At 37.7% G+C, this 23,051-nt stretch overlaps 1 protein-coding gene across 2 annotated transcripts in view; it reads right to left on the minus strand.

Annotated features, from left to right (window-relative positions):
• The window catches only part of LOC104611714 (glycosyltransferase BC10-like), a 44,034-nt gene extending 24,525 nt beyond the window's left edge, over positions 1–19,509 (minus strand). The window contains exons 1-2 of one of the 2 annotated variants that reach the window (XM_010278896.3): positions 18,985–19,509; positions 17,731–18,258 (exon numbers count right to left, since the gene is read on the minus strand). In XM_010278896.3, coding sequence (XP_010277198.1) covers positions 17,731–18,114 — 384 coding nt within the window. In that variant the 5' untranslated portion in view covers positions 18,115–18,258; positions 18,985–19,509. The remainder of the gene's footprint in view (positions 1–17,730; positions 18,259–18,984) is intronic. The other variant, XM_010278895.3, reaches the window with a different exon arrangement.
• Positions 19,510–23,051: the final 3,542 nt, after the last annotated feature.

The following is a 23,051-nucleotide window of genomic DNA, read 5'->3' on the forward strand; positions in this document are numbered from 1 at the left end:
TAAGTTCCCACGTGTGATTGTGTTGCAAAGTAGACAGTTCCTCTTCCATTGCTTGTCGCCACCCTGGAGAAGTAAGAGCTTCCTGGACAGTTTTGGGACTGGAAACAACAAATAACAAAGATATAAAATGGCGATGGGAAGCAAAAAGGTGGGCAACTAAAACATAATGAGAAATAGGATGAGATGTACAACTACGTTTACCTTTCCACAATGAAATAGAAAGATCAAGGTCCGAAGGAGGAGGTGCCACCACAGGATCTGTCAACGAGGACTAAATTGGAGAAGGGGCCGATGCTCTTCTGTGAGTATACACTTGTCGAATTGGTGGCCACTTAGTAGTAACATGCACGGGAGAGGAAGGAGAAAGAACAGGAACTACGGGAGGGAAATCCGCAACTGGAACAGGAACCACGGGGAGGGGGTCCTCAACTGGAACAGGAAGGGGAACCACAGGGTAAGGAGAAGGGACCTCAGTACCCGAGAAAAATGGGACTGATTCAAAGAAAGTGACATCCGAACACACAAATGACTTATGAGAGTTAGGGTTATAGCACTTATACCCTTTTTGAGTCCTAGAGTATCCAAGGAAGATGCATTTAGTAGCACGTGCATCTAACCTATCTACACTAGACCCCAAATTTTAAACAAAACAAACACACCCAAAGACTCTCGGGATAAGAGGAAACAAAGACAAAGTGGGAAACAAAACTGAGAAGGGGCTTTACTTCTAAGGATAGACATGGGCATCTGATTGATGAGGAAACATGATGTTAGGACAACACCACTCCAAAAACACTTTGGGACATTCAAATTAAGCATAATGGACCAAGCGGTTTCAAGTAGATGTCGGTTTTTCCATTCAGCCACACCATTCTGTTGTATGGTGTAGGAACAAGAAGTTTGATGAATTATCCCACGGTGCTCTAAGTATTGCTGAAATGGTGTTGAGGTGTATTCTTTTGCATTATCGGAGCGAAGAATATTAAATATGAACTCCAAATTGAGTACGTATTTTAGCATAAAATTTTTGAAAAATAGAAAACAATTCACTGCGATCTTTCATAAAATAGAGTCATGTCATCCTTGAAAAGTCATCAACAAAAATTACAAAATACTTATAACCATTGTATGACACTACTTTATTTGGACCCCAAACATCAGAATGAACTAAAGAAAAAGGACTCGAGACACGACTATCAACTCTTGGACTAAAAGAGACTCTATGGTGTTTCCCAAGCTGGCACGACTCACAATCCAATGATGAAAGGTGACTTAAGGACGGAACCAACAACTTTAAAGCCTTGAGAGATGGATGACCAAGTTTGCAGTGCCATTAGAGAGGAGTAAGAGACAACTGAAATGCTACTGGCGGGCCACCACCATCAAGGTAATACAATCCCCCTGCCTCATGCCCTCCACCAATATTCATCACTGTCTTGAGATCCTGAAACACACAAGAAGAGGGATAAAAGGTTATAGAACAATTAAGTGTCTTGGTTAATCTACTAACAGACATAAGATTAAACAGGAACTTGGGAACATATAAAACAAATGATAAAGATGAGGTAAGATCAACATCACCAACACCACAAATGGGAGCTGTAGAACCATCAGCAAGGGTAACTGTTTGGGATGTGGAAGACTGAGAAAGTGAAGAAAATACATTTGGAATCCCAGACACATGATCCGAGGCTCCAGAGTCAATGATCCAATGTGAAGGTTTGGAAGCCAAGCAAACCATACCTGAATGGGCCAAAGTAGCTATGTTCTGCTGAGAATATGTCTAAAGGAACTTCTCATATACCTCATGTGGTACACTCACCATCTCCTTCCCAGAAGCACGAGTAGATGTAGAGGGAGTCTGATCAGTTTGTTGATTTTCACTAACTATACCACTAGCACTAGTCACAGCCTGGTTACCCCAAGTGTTGGGTGGACCATGTAAATCATAGTAGAAATTAACTGTATGCCCCTCTAATCCACAATATGTGCCTTTTCTAGGTGCATTACTTCTTCCTCTACCACGACCTCCCCTAACTATCGACCTCCACTGCGGCCACCAGAACGATTAAACATAGGACCACCTTGGTTTCCTGGAAACCCACGGCCACCACCTCTATTTCCACGACCTCCCTCTCTAGTCACCACAAAACCAGATCTGTTCAAGAGAGAAGAAGACTTTGTAGACTCAATAGATATCCTACGAAGATGGGCAAACACTTCTTCAAGCGAGAGAAAAGCAGACCCCCCCTAGTAATTGTGCTCGAATAGGTTCATATACAGCCTTCAGACCCACTGAGAACCTTATCACATCAAGTTGCTCTCGTTGTTGTTGCTGAACCTGAACATCCAATGTCAGAGGATGATATACATTAAGCTCATTTTGAATATTTCTCATGCTTGCATAGTACTCCTCCAAGCTTTGGTTACCTTGCTTCAGATTAAAGTACTCTTGGTACAACTAATATACCCTAGTAGTATATCTTGGCGGAAGTAAAGTTTCTTAGCATGGTCCCAAATTTCTTTAGTTGTATCTAGGAACATAAAATTCACACTGATTTTAGGTTCCATAATATTCCACAACAAGGTCATGATTTGTGCATCATCCTGTTCCCAATCACTGAACCCTAGTGAATCAAAGGAGGATTTCTCCTCTCTCACATGTTTTACCTTTTTCTTGGCTTTTAAAAACACCTCCACAGATTTGGCCCACGACACATAGTTCCCACAATTCAACTTAACAGATGTCATCTGAACATTTAGGTAATCTGGAGAAATCATAACACCTGTTTTATTGTCACTCCCATCTCCAGTTGATTCCATCTTACCTAATTCACCTCACTTCACAAAGGAATCACTATTATAAACAAGGCATTCACCTTCAACTATTCAGCATCACACCACACACTACTCAACAGAATATAATTATGATCACACTACTGCTGTCATGAATTCAGCATTCAAAAAACCCTACTTCAACTTACATATCTAGGTATAAACAAAAGGAAAAGAGACTTATATGCATACCTATCGATTCACACCACCACATGAATGAAATCTAGACCAAAAGAAAGCAATCGCAGTCCACTACTAGGCACATAAATATTTCTATTCATACCTATCTACAACCAGCCCTCTTCGTATCACAGAATAGAGAGGAATCTAGTACACCACCACAGCAACCGGAGGCATATTTACCTCCAAGAACAAAAAACGACCACTCCTTTTAGACCCCTTGTCAAACTTCCAATCTATCTAGAAGTAATTTAAAAAAAAACTGATATGGTTGGCGATGAACTCAGGAAGACGAAGGGCAATGAGAAAAGAAAAAAAAACTGGTTTCTTATTGCTCTGATACCATGTAAATAATCCTATTCAGTTCAGGTTTGAAGTAAGAGAAGAAGAAGAAGAAGAAGAAGAAGAGAAAGAGAAAGGGAAGAAGAAGGGTTCGATAATAGAGGAAAAGTCACTCACTCTAGCCGACCCACTTAGTACTTATAATGAATAAGTTGAGTTGCAAAAAGACAATATTGTCCCTTACAAGTGATGGGACACATAACTTAAACTTGAAATAAACAGACCTTTCACTTCTAATTAGATAAACCAAAAGACTAAAATGCCCCTGTACTGTCGACTCTAACAATTATAAATAAGAGTGGGCAGCAGATGCAAGAGGTTGATTAGACTCCCATCCCATCGAATTCTTTTTCTGTTTTCCTTCTTTATTTTATTCAATACAAGATTAATCTCAGGTTAGTGTACATGGTACGAGAGAACCACTAAACACCTGGGATTGGTTTTAGTTCTCCCCTCTCATCCTTTGCACATAGAGAAGAAGTTTCTGGGTTACTGCAAATGATCTTACCAAGAATAATGGGTTTCTGTGCTTCAGCTTGGCAGTGTTTCTGTAACTTTTATTGTGGAATCACTTCCTCTACTCAGAAGTTCGAAGTGTTATGTTTGGTGATTGTTACAGCTAAGATCTGAATGGCTTGATGCTGTAGATTGCAGTTAAATGGGTGTACAGTCTACTAATATGCTACAGAAGTGTTCAGATCAGCGATTAGTTGAATCTCCTGTGTTGGCGAGATTGGCAGACCTTGGGTTTGATTTTAGACTTGATGAATACAAAAAGACAATGTTGCATAAACCTAATCAATCAAAGAACTTATGTTGGTCATGTATACAGGTGTTTGAAAGCAATCGGTGACTGGTGTATCCATTTAGGAACCAAGTTGATTCTCAAATCTGAAAGTGTCCAAGTGTCTCTCTCTAGCAGTGATAATAAGTTTGGATTGATGATAGATCCAGATTATATTACAGTTTAGATGACTTACGTGAAGTTGGATGGTGAAAACTGTGTACCACGGAAAATCTGTTGAAGTTTTTCATATCGGAAAAGGTAAAATGAAGTACATTAAGGAACCAAAACCAGAAAGTGACTCTACAATCTACATGTTACAATAAATGGATGCAAGTGAATGTTCAAATCATAGCATGGCTATGGAACAGCATGGAGGCAACAAACAGTGTTAATCTCATGTTTCTAGATACAACCAAAGAAACTCAGGATCATATGAGACAACTTTATTCAGGCCAGCACAATGTTATAAAAATTTTTTTTTTTTTTTGAAAAGGCCAAGTATAGTATATTGTATTAATCACTGATCAACCTTTATACAAAGAGAAACTGTACAAGACAACCCACTATGGACCCCCAAAAAATCCACCCTCAAAAAAGATGAAAAAGTATCATTTCTAAATACCAAGAATATCTCCTACTTCAAAAAAGAAGAATTTATCAGTTGTATCAAGATTATTTCCTACTTCAACAAGGACAAAGGAGCTTTGAAGAGCATTCTTCCAGTCTTAAGAATCCAAAGAATGAACTAAATGTATACCAGCCCCTATCGCCTAATTTGAAAGTGCAACAACAAAGAAAGCACCTTGATGTTGCCAGACTTTTATCTAGTTTTCAGTCTAAATACAAGCCTGTTGATGCTCAAATTCTGGGGAATAATGATATTCCATCTGTCTAAAGTGTTCTCTCGTATCAGAAGGATGTCTCACACAATGAAAATACTTCTACTTCCAAAAGGTTTGTCATAGGCATGGCTAGAGGAGATGGTTAAGGTGCATGTGTTAGACATGCTTCTTTCTATATTGATAGTTTTAGTAAAAATGTTGTTATTGATCAAAAAAAAGTATTATAGGTGTAGATTGTGGGCCTAGAGGTGGCTGTGGTGGTGGTAGAGAAGGAAGAGTTTCTTGCAGTGGTGGCAAAAGGTAGTTGGGGCTGGTGGCAGGGGCAGGGAGTTCCACATGAGTGTAGTCACTATGGGTGTGAAGGACAGACAGATTATTAATTTTTTCTCTGTTTTTTTCTTTTTTTTTTTTTTTTTGATGAATCATGAAGAATTTTATTAGGATGAATAAATGAAGTAAACGGACAAGTGGATACAAACCAGAGTTCTCCCAGAAGGCGCAAGTTGCTGCCTTACAAAACAAAGTAAAATTATAATTGAACCCAGAATAAGTGATCCCTATTCACCCCTTGCTTAGCTAGTAGGTCAGCCAGCCCATTTGCCGATCTCTCCCACTGAACTCTCACTGTGAGATTAGAAGTAAGCCACTTGAATCTCCTTATCTCTCCCCTAAAAGACCAAGTTACTGTCTCTGGTTCTTTTAACTACCCAGTTACCACTTTAGAGTCACCTTCAATGATCAACCTCCTAAAGTTCAACTCTTTAGCAATTTGTGCACCCTGTATAGCAGCTTGCATCTCTGCACTAACTGCATCTCCCACTCCAATTGGGTCAGAGTACAAGGTAACAATCTGTCCCTCTTCATTCCTCCTAAACACACCCCAATTTTTTCCCTGATTTACAAGACCTGCCATCAATATGGACCAATCATGCTTCAGTTGGTGAGAATCCTCCTAATAGTCATGTGGCTCCTACTAATGAGACATCCATTCCAAAGTGTTGGAAAAGAAATGGAGTTGATATCTTCACTGCTGAAGAATATGAAAAACTTTGTCAATTCTCTTATTTCAATAACGCAGCCACCCTTGCCAAATCAGGTATAGCTTGCCTTGCTTCTCATTCTAAACTTCTTGGGCAATAGACTGTAAGGCTTCATATCACATGACTTGATCTCCAAATATGGTTCTGTTCTTCTCCCCACCCTCTATACCAGAAATTGTTACCTTGGTCAATGGTACCACATTTTCCATCTCGAGTACTGACAATGTATCACTTAATTCAAATCTTACTTTGCCTTCAGTTTTATATGTGCCTTGAGTGATGTCATTTCTGACTCTAGTGGAATCCAGCTGATGCAGGAGACTGACGGGGTTGAAGAAAACCCAAGTGGTGTGGATATCCAGAAATTAGTTGATAGAGAGGTTACGGTTGGGAAAAGCTTGGGCCTGGTATTTTGGGCTGGTGAGGAATTTGCCAGGAAGGCCTTTGAGTTTTTGAAAGAAGTAAAAAGGATGAGAAAGAGAAGAAAAAAGCCTATATTCAGGAGAACAAGGTTTGGGACGAGGATTTTGCAAACCAGGAGGATGCTGAAAAAGGAGTCTAGGGAATGGAACAAGGAGAAGTTTGGAAAATTGGAGGAGAGAAAAGCTGACTTGATATCTCAAATTGAGGAGACTGACAAGAAAGAAGTGGAGGGCTCTTCAGAAGGTGGTGACAGGGAGTTGAGATGGTCCTTAAAGGAGTTAGGGGAGACTTCGCTAAGAGAGGAAATAAGTTGGAAGAAAAAATCCAGAGAGAGGTGGATCAAGGAAGGGGATGGCAATACAAGGTCCTTCCATGCCATTGCAAATGGAAGAAGGAAAAAGAGCTTTATCTCTTCTCTTTTGGTGGGGGAGTGTGAAGTTATAGACCAAAGAGAGATTGCTAAGGCATTCTCGGAGCATTTTCGGTCTATTTATAGAAGACCACTAAATGAAAGATGGGTGGTTGAAGGCATTGATTGGGGCACTTAAGATGAGACTCAAGCATAGTTGTTCGCCTTAGGTGACTAGGCGGTTTTTCATGGTTGCCTCGCCCAAACGCCGTATGTTTTGCGCACTAGGCGCCTGCCTAGAGACTTAAGCAGGCGCCTACATGCATCTAAAAAATTTTTTTTTTAATTTATTAGTGTGATATTTCATTGGTTGTTGTATTCTTTTAAAATAAGCATGTTACATTGTATCATTTTAGTATTAAGAGAACTATTATTTTCTTTTCTAAACCGTTGTATCACAAGGGTTTTGGTTCGACTGGAGAGGGAGGAGAACCGAACAGGCGAACACTGCAAGCTTGAGCAGCCTAGCTCCATCTAAGTTGATAACTTCAGTTCTTCTTCTTCTTCTTCTTCTTCTTCTTCTTCTTCTTCTTTTCCAGATTTCAGAGTTTCAGACTTTTTTTCCTTTTTTTTCGAAAAAACAGAGGCTCTGCCAGTCCTCCCTTTCTTCTTTCTCTTCTCAGATTTCAGTCAAAAAAACAGGGGCTCACCAGTCCACCTTTTCTTTTTTTTCGAAAAAACAGGGGCTCCACCCCTATACTCCTCAGTCCTCCCTTTCTCCACTTCTTCTTCCACCCCATGAGTCCAACTGTTCTCAGTCAGTCACTCTCACTCTCTCAGTCGTCAGTCCACCCCATGAGTCCATTTTTTTGTTTTTTTTTTTTTGAAAAAAACAGGGGCTCCGCCCTACTCAATCAGTATTTCAGTCATGATTCACACTTGAATCATCTCAGTTTTTAACAGCCGAAGCTTCCGAACCTACTCTTCTTCTCTTCTTCAATTTTTCTCTAATCTCTTCTTTAATTCTTCTTCTTCTCATTCAATTTTTTTAAATCATTAATATATATGATTATATGGCTGATTTTTTTTATATGAATGAACTACATGGCTGAAACTTGATTCAGTGATTGTATGGATGAATTGAATTCTCTTCTTCAAATGTTTTTTATGGCTGAATTACATGTCTGAAACTTGATTCATTGATTAATATATATATATATATATATTGTTGAGTGGGGCCTAGTTGTTTTTTATTCTTATTTTAAGCTATTTAGTTAGGAAGTTGTTGGGCTTTAGGCCCATTAGTTTATGTTTTTAAGTTGTGACTGTTCAGTTACATTAGTAGCCGCCCTACTAAGGGCATCCTTGTAATATCTCATCCTTTAAGTTAAGTATAAATATAATGAGGGGTTGGCGGCTAGGGTTAATTCAATAATCCTGGTTGACTTCCTACTCTTTTCTCCCTCTCTTTTCTTCTCTACTACTGAAATCTTTATCTTCCTCCCCTTATCCTTTCATAAGAAATTCAACTAAATCTACAATAAGTGATTTCTACTTGGTATCAGAGCAGGCCGAAGGTTCCTTGAGTTGTTTCCTCATGCAGCCCTAGATCGGCCAACTGCATGGTGATTTAAGAGGCTAATCGAAGCTCTCAGGTAAGCCTAGTTTTTGGATTTTTTGGTGGATCTGTGTGCCCTGTAGCTGGTCTAGGGTTTCTCATCAAAATCAGGAAAAATTGAAGAAAGGGAAAGAGTTTTGTTTCTGTTGGACTCTTCAATTTTGACCTAGGAAGTGGTGCCCTAATTTTTTAGGGTTCCTTGGAGTTTTCTGTAAGGGGCGGTTCAAGTCCTGCCTAATTTGGAGGCTTTTAGAGAGAGTGGCTGCCTCTTCTCTCTCTTCTCCCGTCCCACAGAAAATGAATCTTTTGTGAGAAGACAATCTAGGACACCAGAAAGGTGTGGTTGGTTCCAGAAGTGTTTCGTTTGATCTTGTTACATATTTTAGTTATTTTCTTTACATTTTTTGAGAAGCATGGAGGGTCACGGAGTTGAAAATAAGTCCGGGAGTGAAATGGGACCAGTAAGAGGAGGTACTGGAGACCTTTTCGGGACTGGAACCATTACTACAGTTAGGTTGGATGGTGCAAATTACTTAGAATGGTCACAATCTGCAAAGATGGCCATTGGTGCTCGTGGGAAATTAGGGTAAAAATTATGGGCAAATACAGCTAAGGAAATATGGGATGGGGTTGCAGAAACCTATTCACAGAAGGAGAATGTTGCTAGGGCTTATCAGTTGAGAAATCAGATTATTTCTACAAGGCAGGGAGATAGACCTGTTGCAACCTATTTTTCAGCCCTTAAAACCCTGTGACAGGAGATTGACCATTTAGAGACATTTGCTTGGGAAACCACTAAGGATGCAGCTACCTATCAGAAACATCTAGAGAAGTATAGGGTGTTTGAATTTCTTGTTGGCCTTAATCCTGAGTATGATATTGCAAGACAGCATCTTCTTTCCAGGGACAGTGTTACCCTCTCCCAGGCATATGCCTTTGTGTCAGGGGAGGAGAGCAGGAGAGATGTGATGATGAAAATTCCTAAGGATGCAGCTACCTATCAGAAACATCTAGAGAAGTATAGGGTGTTTGAATTTCTTGTTGGCCTTAATCCTGAGTATAATATTGCAAGACAACATCTTCTTTATAGGGACAGTGTTACCCTCTCCCAGGCATATGCCTTTGTGTCAGGGGAGGAGAGCAAGAGAGATGTGATGATGAAAATTCCCGTCTCTTATCAGTCTGCCATGGTGAGCACTGTGAAACCTAAACAAAGTGGAGATCGGGGTGGCAGTGAAATCAAAAAGGAAGATAAAAGAGATTTGATCTGTGACTATTGTAAGAACCCTAAACACACAAGAGATACTTGCTGGAAGCTTCACCCACATCTTGTGCCAACTAAACTGAAAAATAAGAAGGGAAATGCACACATGGCAGTTACTAGTGACATTCCGGTCCCTCCTACTACAGCTGCTCTGGAGTCTGTCGCAGCTGCTGCATTAAGGGCCAAACTTGAGAGGTATGGGCAACTTTTGAACCAGCAGGATACAGCCAGTTCCAGTTCAGCAGCAAACGGACAACAAGGTACAGGTGGCACTGGTGGAGTCCACTCTACTGCCTTTGCTCACAAAGGTAGTTCACACGTCACTGCAAATTATGTTTCTACTTCAGGTAAGGAGGGACCTCCTTGGATTATAGATTCTGGAGCCTCAGAACACATGACCCATGGCTCTACTATTTTTGTTTCTTACCAGCTCTGTTCTGGCAGAGATAGGGTCTCCACAGCTGATGGATCCCATGTTCCTATTGCTAGGAAGGGATCTATCAAGATTAGTGATTCTATTTCTCTACCCTCAGTCCTTCATGTTCCTAGATTGAGCACTAATTTGTTATCTGTTAGTAGTTTGATTAAGAACCTGAACTGCTCAGTAGTTTTTCTCCTGGTCATTGTATTTTGTAGGATCTGGATTCAAAGAGGACGATTGGGAGTGATCGTGAAGTGAATGAGACCTACCTCCTGGATGTTCTTCCTCCTCATCAGAGCCATCATGTCAGCAGGGATAATGAGTCAAGGTCTATGGGTCAAATTATGCTTTGGCATAATCGTTTGGGCCATTTACCTTTTTCTTCTTTGTGTCTTTTGTTTCCAAAACTTTTTTGAGTCTGTTAGTTTATCGAGTTTGGAGTGTGAAAGGTTGTCAACTTGGAAAGCATTGTAGACATTCATTTAAACCTAGTAATAAAATGTGTTTTTCTTCTTTTGGTGTTATTCATTTGAATGTATGAGGACCTTACCATGTTCCTTCTATGGGAGGCTATCGGTATTTTTCCTTATTTGTGAATGATTTCTCACGATACTCTTGGATTTACCTGATGGGATCCCGCGATGAAGTACCACCCTTGGTGAGGCAATTTCATCAGATGGTGCTAACACAGTTTGGAACAAGAATAAAGGTGTTCAGGTCAGACAATGCCAAGGAATATTCTGAAAAACACCTTGCTTCATATCTGTTAGAATATGGTGTTGTCCATCAGAGCAATTGTCCCTACAGTCCATAACAGAATGGTGTTGCAGAAAGGAAGAACAGACACATTGTTGAGATTGCAAGAAGCATGATGATCACACCTACAGTTCCAGTTCGGTTTTGGGGTGATGCAGTTCTCACAGCAGTATATCTAATTAACAGGGTGCCCTCTAGTATACTTGGATTCAACGCCCCATTCAGTCTCCTTTTTCCTGAGGGGGAAATGTTTCATATTCCTCTCAGGGTGTTTGGGTGTGTCTGCTTTGCACATGTCCTTGGTCCTCACCGCTCAAAGCTTGATCCCAAGGCAAAGAAGTGTGTCTTCCTTGGATATGCAGAAAATCAGAAAGGGTAATGTTGTTATGGTCTAGTCTCTGGGAGCCGGTATGTTACCATGGATGTCACTTTTTTTGAATCCATATACTTCTTTTCAAAGAATCTTTTTCAGGGGGAGTGCTTTGGGGAAGTGAGTCAACAATCTATTCCTCTCCCAGTTCCAGTCCTTGCGTCTACTCCTGTGGTTGACCATCCTGTGTCACCTACCTTACCACCTCCTTTGCGTCCTACTTCTTAGCATTACTTACGACAGAGACTTCACAAGGAGGTTGATTCCACTGCAGCAGAACTCACATCACTTCCTGTCGATTCCTTGGAGACTCTAGATTTGGCTGACATGGATTCAGGTATTCCTCTTGGTCCCGCTATTGTTTCAGTTCCCATTGGTTCTACTAGCCCTATTACAGATAACCTTGATCTTCCTATTGCTCTCAGAAAATGGAAGAGAAAGTGTACTACTCATTGTATTTCACAGTACTTGTCCTACAGTGGACTTTCTCCTTTCGTGTTTTTCTTTCCTCCCTTGACTCAGTGTCTATACCCAAGGGTGTTAGTGAGGCTCTCTCCAAACCTGAGTGGAAGACAGCTATGCAGGAAGAGATGGCAGCTTTGATTAAGAATCAGACATAGGACATTATGGATCTATCAGAAGGCAAGGGGACAGTTGGAAGCAGATGGAAGTATAGAAAGGTACAAGGCAAGACTTGTTGCAAAAGGGTACGCACAGACCTATGGTGTTGATTGCTTAGAGACCTTTGCACCGGTTGCAAAGATGACCTTTGTATGGATACTTTTTCTTGTTGCCTCATACTCTTGGCCCTTGTTTCAACTTGATGTGAAGAATGCTTTCCTAAATGGAGATCTGCAAGAGGAAGTGTATATGAATCTTCCTGTTGGGTTTTACAGTGATACTGAAAAGGGAAAGGTATGCAGGCTTAAGAAGTCACTTTATGGCTTGAAACAATCTCCCAGAGCATGGTTTGACAGATTCAGAAAGGCCTTGATTGCTTTTGGATACACTCAGACTCAATCCGATCATACCTTGTTTGTGAAGCGTAGGGGATCTTTGGTGTCAGTCCTAATTGTTTATGTGGATGATATTGTTGTCACGAGGAATGACCTAAGTGAGATTGATTGTCTGAAAATGAATCTACATAAATAATTTGAAATTAAGGATCTTGGAGAACTGAGATACTTCCTAGGCATTGAAGTTGCAAAATCAATACATGGAATTTTTATCTCTCAAATGAAGTATGTCTTGGATCTTCTTCAAGAGACAGGGAAGCTTGGAACGAAGGCAATCAGTACCCCTATTGATCAGAACCATAGAATCAATGCATCAGAAGGTGAACCAGTAAAAGACATTGGGAGATATCAGAGACTTGTGGGTCAGCTGCTATACTTGTGTATGACAAGACCAAACATTTCCTATGCAGTAAGTGTGGCAAATCAATACATGCATGCTCCACGAGTCCAACATTGGGAGGCAGTTGACAGGATTCTTGCTTATCTGAAAGGACACCTGGGCAGAGGCATATTGTTTACTGATCATGGATAGTTGAAACTAGAGGCTTATACAGATGCAAATTGGACAGGATGCCTTGATGAAAGGAGATCAATTTCAGGAGTGTGCACCCTTGTCGGGGGTAACCTTGTCTCGTGGAAGAGTAAGAAACAAACAGTAGTGGCAAGATCAAGTGCTGAAGCTGAATACAGGGCCATGGCACATGGAGTTTTAGAACTTCTCTGGATCCATTCCCTATTAGAAGAAATTGGTATACAAGCGGAAGAACCTATGATGTTATACTGTGATAACCAGGCAGCAATTAACATTGCCCATAACCTAGTCCAGCATGACCGAACTAAGCACATTGAAGTGGATAGACATTTTATCAAAGAAAGAGTAACTTCTAGAGAAGTTTGTCTTCCATACATTGCTTCCGATCTGCAGTTCGTGGATGTTCTCACAAAAAGGTATTGCAAAGAATAAGCTGGAGCATGATCTACGCAAGTTGGGAATGTGTGACATTTACTCCCAACTTGAGGGGGAGTGTTGAGTTGGGCCTAATTGTTTTTTATTCTTATTTTAAGCTATTTAGTTAGGAAGTTGTTGGGCTTTAAGCCCATTAGTTTATGTTTTTATGTTGTGACTGTTCAGCTACATTAGTAGTCGCGCTACTAAGGGCATCCTTGTAATATCTCATCCTTTAAGTTAAGTATAAATATAATGAGGGGTTGGCAGCTAGGGTTAATTCAAGAATCCTGGTTGACTTTTTACTCTTTTCTCCCTCTCTTTTCTTCTCTACTACTGAAATCTTTATCTTCCTCCCCTTTTCCTTTCACAAGAAATTCAACTAAATCTACAAGCAGTGATTTCTACTTATATATATAGTTAGTTAGTTAGTTAGTTTAGACTCCTTTTTATTGATAATATTTTATATTTTTAGCTTTTTATATGAAATTTATACTCATTTGAATGATTCATAGTGTTAATAGTTAGTGTACATGATTGCTAGTTAGCACACAAAACCAATAAAATGACTTAGAAAAGCATATATAGAGTAAAAACTCAATAAAACAAACATTTTAAAATTCCAACGCCTAGGCGCCTGGGTGCCCTATGGTTGCCTAGCCTCGCTTAGGCACCTTGAAAACTATGGACTCAAGTGCATTTTTCAGAAAGGAGGTTTGAGGAGGAGGAGGAGTGCTTTCTATGAATAGATCAAAAGCTCTAGGGCCCGATGGATTTACAATGGCTTTTTATCAAGATTGTTGAGACATAATCAAAGATGATCTTCTCAGAGTGTTTAGGGAGTTTTATAGAAGAAGGGTTATTACTCCAGATATGAACTCTACGTTCATTGGTTAATCCCGAAAAAGAATACTGCTAAATAGTCGGGGACTTTAGACCCATTAGTCTAATCACCAGTATCTACAAGGTAATAGAAAAGGTGTTGTCTTTGAGGATTAAGAAGGTGATTCCCCCACTTATTTCACAATCTCAAGGAGCCTTTGTACAAGATAGGCAGATAGTTGATCAGATTCTGATTGCGAATGAATGTGTGGAGGCTCAAAGGAGATTAAAGAAAAAGGGAGTGGCAATCAAGTTGGATTTTTCTCCTTTCTTCTCTTCTTCTCTTCTTCTCTTCTCTCTTCTATATCTTCTAATCTTCCTCTAATTCTAACAGAATTCTAGTGCAGGTCTGACCTTTATCAGTTTCCATTGTTGAATTTAGTTATAGTGTTAGATTGTAAGTCATGTAAACTACTAAACACCACAGTTTCTTTTGTTCCAAGAGTCAATAGTAGAGCCATTAGTCCTTTTGATCTTGTTCATTCAAATGCTTAGAGTCCTAGTCATGTTTCTTTTTAAAATGGGTTCAAGTACTTTGTAAGCTTTAATGATGACTATTCAAGGATGACATAAATTTATTAAATAAAAGATCGTTCCAAGTTATTCTTTATATTTCTCACTCTAAAATTCAAAATCGATTTGGTACTTCTATAAAGGATTTTCATTTTGATAATGTTGAAGAGTATTTTCATAGCACATTTTAGCCTTATTTTGACTCTCATGGTACTATTATTCATTTAGTCTCCTTATCCATATGCACCACAACAAAATGGTATGGCTTAAACAAAGAGTCGTCATCTTCTTGATACTACTCAAGAATTATTAATTCGAATGCCTATTCCTCCTCAAGTACTTTGGTTGTGTATGTTTTGTATATAAGCTTGGTCCAGGTTTTAATAAGCTTGATACTCAAGTTGTGAAATGCATTTTTCTTGGCTATTGACTCAAAATATTACAAATGTTATAATCTTACACTACATAAGTCTTTTGTTTTTCTAAATGTCACCTTTTATGAGATCATACCTCTCTTCTCTAGGAAAGAGTCATTTTCTGAAGTTAATGAAGCTATTTGCTTCCTTCTTTGGTTAAGTCTATTGATGTTCTTCCTACTACTACTATTGAGCCTAAGTGGTCACCAACTGAAATTGTCTTCCAGGCAAAGGACAAGAGCTCTAGTTCAGGTTCCTATCACTCTATCATCAATCTCACCATTGGTAAATCCATCAGATGTAAATCTCCCTATTACTCTTCACAAAGGTAAGCATCCCTATACTAGTCATCCCATATCCAAGGTTCAAAATATCAACACAATACACCCAATACAGGGTGTATCATATCAGTTTGAGGTTAGGCAACATATGGCATGTGTGGAATGACCAATATTGATGCCATTTGTCCCATGCAAACTTGTAACAGTCATTATCAGCCAATATATATATATATATATATATATATATATATGATGCACCATTAATTGTGCCTTATTAGTCTTTTGAATTTCAAACAAAACACATTAATCACCTTCAAATCCCATCATTACTCTCTTATTAAATATAGGTTACAAAAAAAATCAAGTTTTATGCTAATAACAAGGTTTTTTTATCAATGCTAATAACAAGATTTGACCCACACACCCTTTAAGTTTGAAGAATGACTATGGCCAACTCCTAATGCTATGCAAATAATTAACATAAAACAAGTATTATTTATTGTGACAAATACATGCATTTCAAATAAATAGTATAATATATAAATGTTCAACCAAAATTTAAATTAAAAGTATCACTAAAATTAGTATTTGCAAATATTAATAAAATGAATGATCTATCAAATCCATTAATCCATATTTATGTGAAAAGTGATATTTAGTTTTTTGATAGCTTACAAAATAGAATGCTAACAACACAATAGTTATTTTAGTAATTAAAATTTATGAATTTACAATTTTGCATGTGATAAGTATCTTAGAAATTCCAAGGATCTAATACATTAAATAACAATATATTTATTAATATTTTTCTCCCCATCACATTACTCTAATTCTACAAGCCTCTTTGTAACAAGCCCCTTGAGGCAAGTGCAAATAAGTCCACACTAGGGTCTTAAATAAATTCTTAATTCATACTTAAAATATTGGTTTTATAATTTAGTTTTAGTTCCTTATCTTGTAAAAATTTGTCTTATTAGGAAGAATGAATGAACAATATTAGTAAGTCTAAAGTTACTATAAACAGAAATTTTAATTTTTACAACAATAAATTTCTAGAAAACTTAAAACTCCTAAACCAACAAACTAGAATAAACTTGAAAAAAAAAGAGCTCAAAAATAATAAAATTCAAATTACTAAAAATTATGAAATTTCTATTGTATGAGGAATCTAGAGAAAACTGATTTTTTTTTCTCCATAGTCAAGGCTATTGCACCAACCTCCTTCAAACTAAGGTGAGGTCTATAATTATTAATCAAAGTATGAGATTGTGCTCCTTTCACTGGTAGAGGCTCAGTCAGTTCAGGTGTCTGGCTGCTGGTGGTCCCAGTCCAAGGGGTCTCCATTTTCTTTCTGGAGTGTTTATCTGTTCTCCGGTAGAGTTTGGCCTTTGTCTGTTTGTGTGGCTTTGGGTTGGTTTGGGATTGTTGCTGTCTCTGTAAGGGTCTTTTAGTTGTGGATCTCTCTCGGGTGATACCTTATCACCTTTCTATTGTACTCCTTTTTCTTTTTAATGAAATCTTTTCCTTATTCTTCAAAAAAAAAAAAAAATTATTAATCAAAGTATCTTGCTTTAATAGCCAATTCCTTTCGTGGTTTAATTTGCTCTCTGTTATATGCCTGAAACTTTTATCCATGAATAACCTTGCACATGATCACTTTTGTCCATTTTGACCAATAAATCTATGTGTTAGTCCTAGAACCTCTACTGTTTGATTGGAGAAAAGGAGTTTGTCATTTCTTATATAGCTTGACAAGGTATCAATTCTATTTGTGTACAGACTACTAAGAAACAGGAATTTCTCATTTCTCAAAGCACACATTCTGCACCAGGAAGGACCTAAAAGCATGATATAATCAATTATCTATACGCTTGTGTTTTGAATTGAGTTTTGACTTTTGAGAAACCAAATGGAAGCTCAAAAATGGTGTATACACCAATTTATCAAAAAAAAAACATGGTGTATACACCACAACTTGCATAATCAGGTAAATGCAAAGTTGTTGATGGATTAGTTAAAAGAGCACAAAAACAAGAACATATGAATAAAGAATACATCTGGTGGTGAGATGGCCTAGGGAAGACAGCTCTGGTAATATGGAATTACAGCAATGAAAAGAAAAAACTTAAGTGGCTGACTAGGGACATTGAGGTTAAATACAGTTGGGTAAAGAGGCTCATTCACTTGTCAATGGGCTAGCCAAGCAAGGGGTGAATAGGGGTTCCTTTTTTTTGGGCTCATTTCTAATTTTGTTTCTTTTTTATGCTGTTGGGGGAGTTAAGACAGTTTACCTCCCCCTCTTTTGTAATTAAAGCTTCATTGTCTTAATAAAATTTGCCATCATTGATCAAAAAAGAAAGAAATGAATGTTATGGATCAAAAAAAAAAAAAAAGAATACATACATTTAGTACAAGAATGAATTAATATAAACAGTAAGAAAGAACTTACACGAAAGAACATATCCCAGAGCTTTTCAAAAGGCAAAGTACCAGGAGTCAAGAACATGAAAGCAATTTTGGGGTTCCTAGATTGGAGAGGAGTCATCTTTAAAATATCCTTAATGAAAACATGAGAGGCCAGCTCATCATCAGTAAGTTCCCTGGCAGGAGTAGGTGGAAGCCATTCGGAGAAAGACTTACAACCACGTGATGAAAATATGTAACAGGCTGCAAAACCTCGTGATGGATAAATATAAGCGCCAATTAGGAACATGCTCACCAAAGAAACCAATACAATTATCCACATGGGCCTTTTTAAATGAGGCCGGTGGCGCGGCGCAGGCATGATTTGCAAATCTCCAATGCCTAATCGCCACGCCTGAGATGCCTTCATTTAGAGTAATCTCATCAGAACTTCAGACCATCTTCCTTCTTCTGTAGAAGTCTAAGAGCATCTTAGACTAAGTATAAATGGATCTAGCAGTCTGCAGCTCCAACAACAGAGCTTCAATCAACTAAGCTGGAAAGGAATCTGAAACTGTGAAACAAAGGGCACTCTATTAGCAGTTTGGACTTGTGAACTGCACGCTTTCAAAAGCTTATAGTTCTCCATGAAAGAGAAAATCCTAGTTTTGCTTGTTCGTATGCATGCAATCAAACAGATGTTTCTCCAAGTTATTTTGTCAAAACAAAAAGCAGATTGCAAGAATCATCCTAACCAATGTGCTCAATTGTAAACCAGTTATGAGAAGTACTGCAGATGCAGTTATTTCTATAAAACACAAGCAAATCAAGCAACGAAACACTTGCGGTTTTTATCATTATTTAAATCAAATAGAAAAAACGGTTCGAAATCAGTTGATGAAAAAAGGAAACGACAAACAAAAGAGAAAGACATATAAAATGCTTCAATTCTAAGTTTCTGGAATTTTAAAAAGTGACCACAGTTGCAAGAAAAGTCAAAAACAATCCTACCAAACCAAAACTACCAATCAAGATAATTAATTAAATTCAAAAAGGAAAAATCCACCACCCATACGCTTAAGCTACCCAACCAACCCACTGCCAAATAGAATTCAAATTTCTACCACGATTCGCCATCAAGGAATCTCAAGTTTATCCCCGACCCTGATTTCCTATCTCACAAACAGAGAATGAAAACAAAAATCCAAACTACAACGAAATGCCATTAGAAATCGTTAAAATGAGAACCGCCAACATTTCCGGGCATCCCTACACAACACAGTCCAGCTCGGAGCCACACCTCAATGTCCTCACGACGAAAACGCAGAGCTTCCAGCTCAGGAAACGAATCTCAACCCAACCAACACCGATCGACAAACACACCAACAAGAACCCGCCAAAACCCACCCATCCACACACCTCCAGGAGCTCAACAATTCAACGTGCAAACGAATCCAACACTCGGAATTCAACAGCCAACAAGCAAATCAAGGCAAATGACCAGTCCTACCTGATCACGCCAGCTCAAATGAACCCCCGGAGATCTCCAACTCCAAAACAGGAATGTCGATTCCAAGATCTACAGACAGAACTTCTCGTAGAGATCTTAGCTCTGTCACAAGATCTAGGGCACAAAAGAAGAGAGCAAAAGAGAAATGAACCAAAACAAAGCCAGATTAAAAAAGAGTTCTTGTTCTTTATTTTATTTCTCGTAATCGATTCGTCTTCTCTCTCTCTTCCTCTTTCTCTCTCGCTTTCACAGTCGAAGCAGAAGTTGCGCTCGATTCCAAAATGCAGACAAAGAACACTTCAGACGGCGAGTTATAATAAAGCATTTATTGTTTACAAGTATTTACGTGGCTAGTTTGTATTCTTTTCTACGTATACGTATACGGCCTGCCTCCGTATAAATACACCTCTCTAATGTAATTGACTTTTCTTTATTCATTTGAAATTACCATTAAACCCTTGTTCGTTTTGGAAAGTTCTTCTAAGCTTTCCCTTTTTCTTCTTTTTCTTTTTCCACTTCCCACTTGTTTTCCCTTTCCCATTTCCCTTTTCCTTGTAAGTTGCTTTGCATTTTATTTGTCGTGAATTACCATATTGCCCTCGATGAAGATTACTAAGGTTATGTTTGGGTTGATAGAAGGATTGTTTTCAAAACCAGACCGGAAAACCAGTAACTGGTTAGGTGATCGATTCTGGTTTTCTCCAAAACCAGATTTTTGCCAAAAAAATGTTGATTTGATCAGCAAACCACTGATTCGGGCAGTTGAACCGTTCAAACCATTCAAACCATTCAACGATTTTGACTGTTTTTTTATTTTTTTATTTATTTTTATTAAAACAGACCATCTATTTGGTTCGAATGATCGGATCATTCAACCCGTGAACCAGACCCCTAATAATTCGTTGTCTGGGTCGGTTTAAAAAACCTTAAATAGAAGAAAAGAAACTAAAAGACAATCAGACGGTTGAGGAGTTCTTTAGAATTTTTATAAAATTCTTAAAGGACTTCCTCTCAATTTTCTGCCTGTCTGCCCCATTGTTGTCAGGTAGAGAGATAATATAGTCAATCCTAGGGTTGCAAACGGTGTTCGTTTGAACCCAATACTGTGCAAATTTGAACCCAAATTCCATCCATTTGCTGCACCCCTTTCAAATTTGAATCCAATCAAGGCAATCCAAATTCTATCCATTGCAATCCAAATTCTATCTACATGAAATTAATATGTATCTATTCTTATAATTGGTTTAAATGCTTTGTGTTTAGGTTCAATTCCCATAGGAGTTGTCTTCAAGCCATTTAATTCATGGTATATAATATCAAAATTTGTTTTATCAATAATGCATAATATTCTTATCATTTTTAGTTTCACTTATTAACTATAGATAAGATTCAATTTCAATTCGAATATCAATTAATCAAATTTGGGTCGATTACATCCGATCCATTTGCAACCCTAACAAAACCATTCTATATATGGAGAGTAAAAGCTAGATTTATAGCTGGCAAGGGCTTTTGAGTTGAAATTTGTTCCCCTAATGATGGATGGAGAGAGAGAATTTAGGATTCCTATAAGCCATAAGCTATGTTTCCATGTGGAAGATTTTTAGGGTTCTACCCTAAGAACCTAACCAGTCCAACTTACAAAGCCCTACCCTCTAAAAGAACTCCTTTAGAAAGAGAATCTTAGACCACATTTAGATAAGCTTTTGCTTTTTGTGCTTTGGACTGTAGAAAACAAAAATAAGCTAAAAAGTTTTAGAATGTTTGGTAACAGTTGCTTTTGAAAGATAACAATATAAAGCACAAAGCCTATTAAAAGCACAAACCCTCAAGCTTATTTACTCTTAAAAGCTTCTGTTTTCTCTTTTAGTTTGTCACAAAAGAATAATTTCTAAAACAAGATGTGTAATTATTGTGAAGGAAATTTGTCGCTTTCCCTAAAATGTTAGTCTTGTCATTAATTAGGTGGTCCTTTTGCTAAGGGATGCCAATGAACCTAGCTTGCTAATATCATTTGTGAAATTAGTTCATGTAAGTTGAGCCTTAGTCCATTTTAGGGGGTGTTTGGTACATTATGGCTTTGCATTTTGGGTTAATTAATATAAATTTATGAGAAATATGCAATGCCATATCATATATGAGTGTCATTTAATTAAAAAAAGCATGTATTTGAGAAAACGTCAATTTGAAATTTTAGGCAGAAATAGATATTTGTATTGATCAAATGTTTAAGGTAAAAAAAAAAAAAAAAACTCACACAAATTTGTATTGACCCACTTAAAACACAACAACAACGCAATACCACTGTACCAAACACCTCCTTAGTTAATGTGGCTGGCTTTGCTTAAGTTTGTTATCTGTACAAGGTTCAATGTATTGATAATTGTGGCACTGTATCACACAACAGTATTCATGTTTGGAGCCATTGTGTTTTTTCAAAAAAAAAAAATGGTACTGAGTTTTTTGCAATTTTTGAGAAAATGTTTATATATGCAGGGTGTAGTTTAGTTCCATTGATGTTTTATGAGAAAAATGGCACCATGCATAAACATCAGCCACCATACCAGAAAACACTATGAGAAAAGATAAAAAAGAAACCGTCAAAAATGATGTTTTTGAGATGCACCATTTTTTTTTTTTTTTGAGAAAACAGTGAAAATTTTTTCTTGTTTTTTGATAAAACAGCTAACCAAACAACATATACCAATGTGTTTTTTGCCATTTTCTCAAAACTTAACGTGGCATTGACGTGACACCATTTTCTCAAAAAAAATGGCAATGAAACCATTTTCAATATAGAAGGTATCGATACTTTGAACCATGGCTCAGTATTTTAGGCATAACCAATTTAAGTGAAAATGATTATAACTAATTTAAAGAACCGATCAAACAAAGACAAACTGAATGGCCCTCAAATTTGGCAAGTGTATGCCAATCCTCCTAAAAGGCTACATTTGCCATTCCTTATTTTAAGGAGTTATCTCCTTTTTTCTGTTAAAATGCCTCTTTCGAATCTGATTTTTTATTTTATTTTATTTTATTTTATTGCAAGGTGCCCACTAGCTGGTTCAAATGGTTTGCAGAGACTTGAAATCAAATCCCACCTGCACTTGAATTGGGGGATGGGCTACCTCATTGCATAGCCCTTAAAAAAAACAAAAACAAATAAACAAACAAACACTAAGTTTTTAATTGCAAAAAGAAGATAATGTCTTAAAAATAAGGAATGCCAAATGCAACATAAATCTAAGCTTACCACCTTATATGGCTCATAAAGAACTTCATGGTCCAGCCTAATCCCAATCAAAGCTTATTTCATTGTACTATTACATTGAGAGAATGAGAGTTGCATCAGTTGTGAATAAATGCTGTATCACCTATCAGTGTTTAGACAAACATGAGGCCTCAATCTCCCGCAAATCCAAGCAGCTGTCCAAGTGTCCATACATGTTTACACCATATAATGCCAGCCTACTCTCGTTATTCCATGGTTTTGAACCTCTGAACCTTTTCTAGAACATTTTCTTTTAGATAATCATCAGATGACTTTTTAATTACCTAAAGGGTCAATATTGGAGGGCCAAGAAAAGTGTCTAGAATCAACCCATCACACTATTGTTTGGTCCCGGAAGATCTTGACATAGACGATTTAAGACCAGGAAAAAAAGTAGGGATGTAAACTGATTGAATTCGAATTAGACTAGGTAATATTCGAATCTGAATCTATTTAAATATTCAAATATTTTATTCGATTTTATTTGAATTTGACTAATTAATTATTTTAGGTAATTAATAAGTATATAAAATAAATATTTTATTTATATAAAGTATATAAATATATAAAATATTTATATAAT

The sequence above is a fragment of the Nelumbo nucifera genome, chromosome 8 (genome assembly GCF_055504915.1).
Source record: "Nelumbo nucifera cultivar China Antique chromosome 8, China Antique-T2T, whole genome shotgun sequence".
Lineage (NCBI taxonomy): Eukaryota > Viridiplantae > Streptophyta > Magnoliopsida > Proteales > Nelumbonaceae > Nelumbo > Nelumbo nucifera.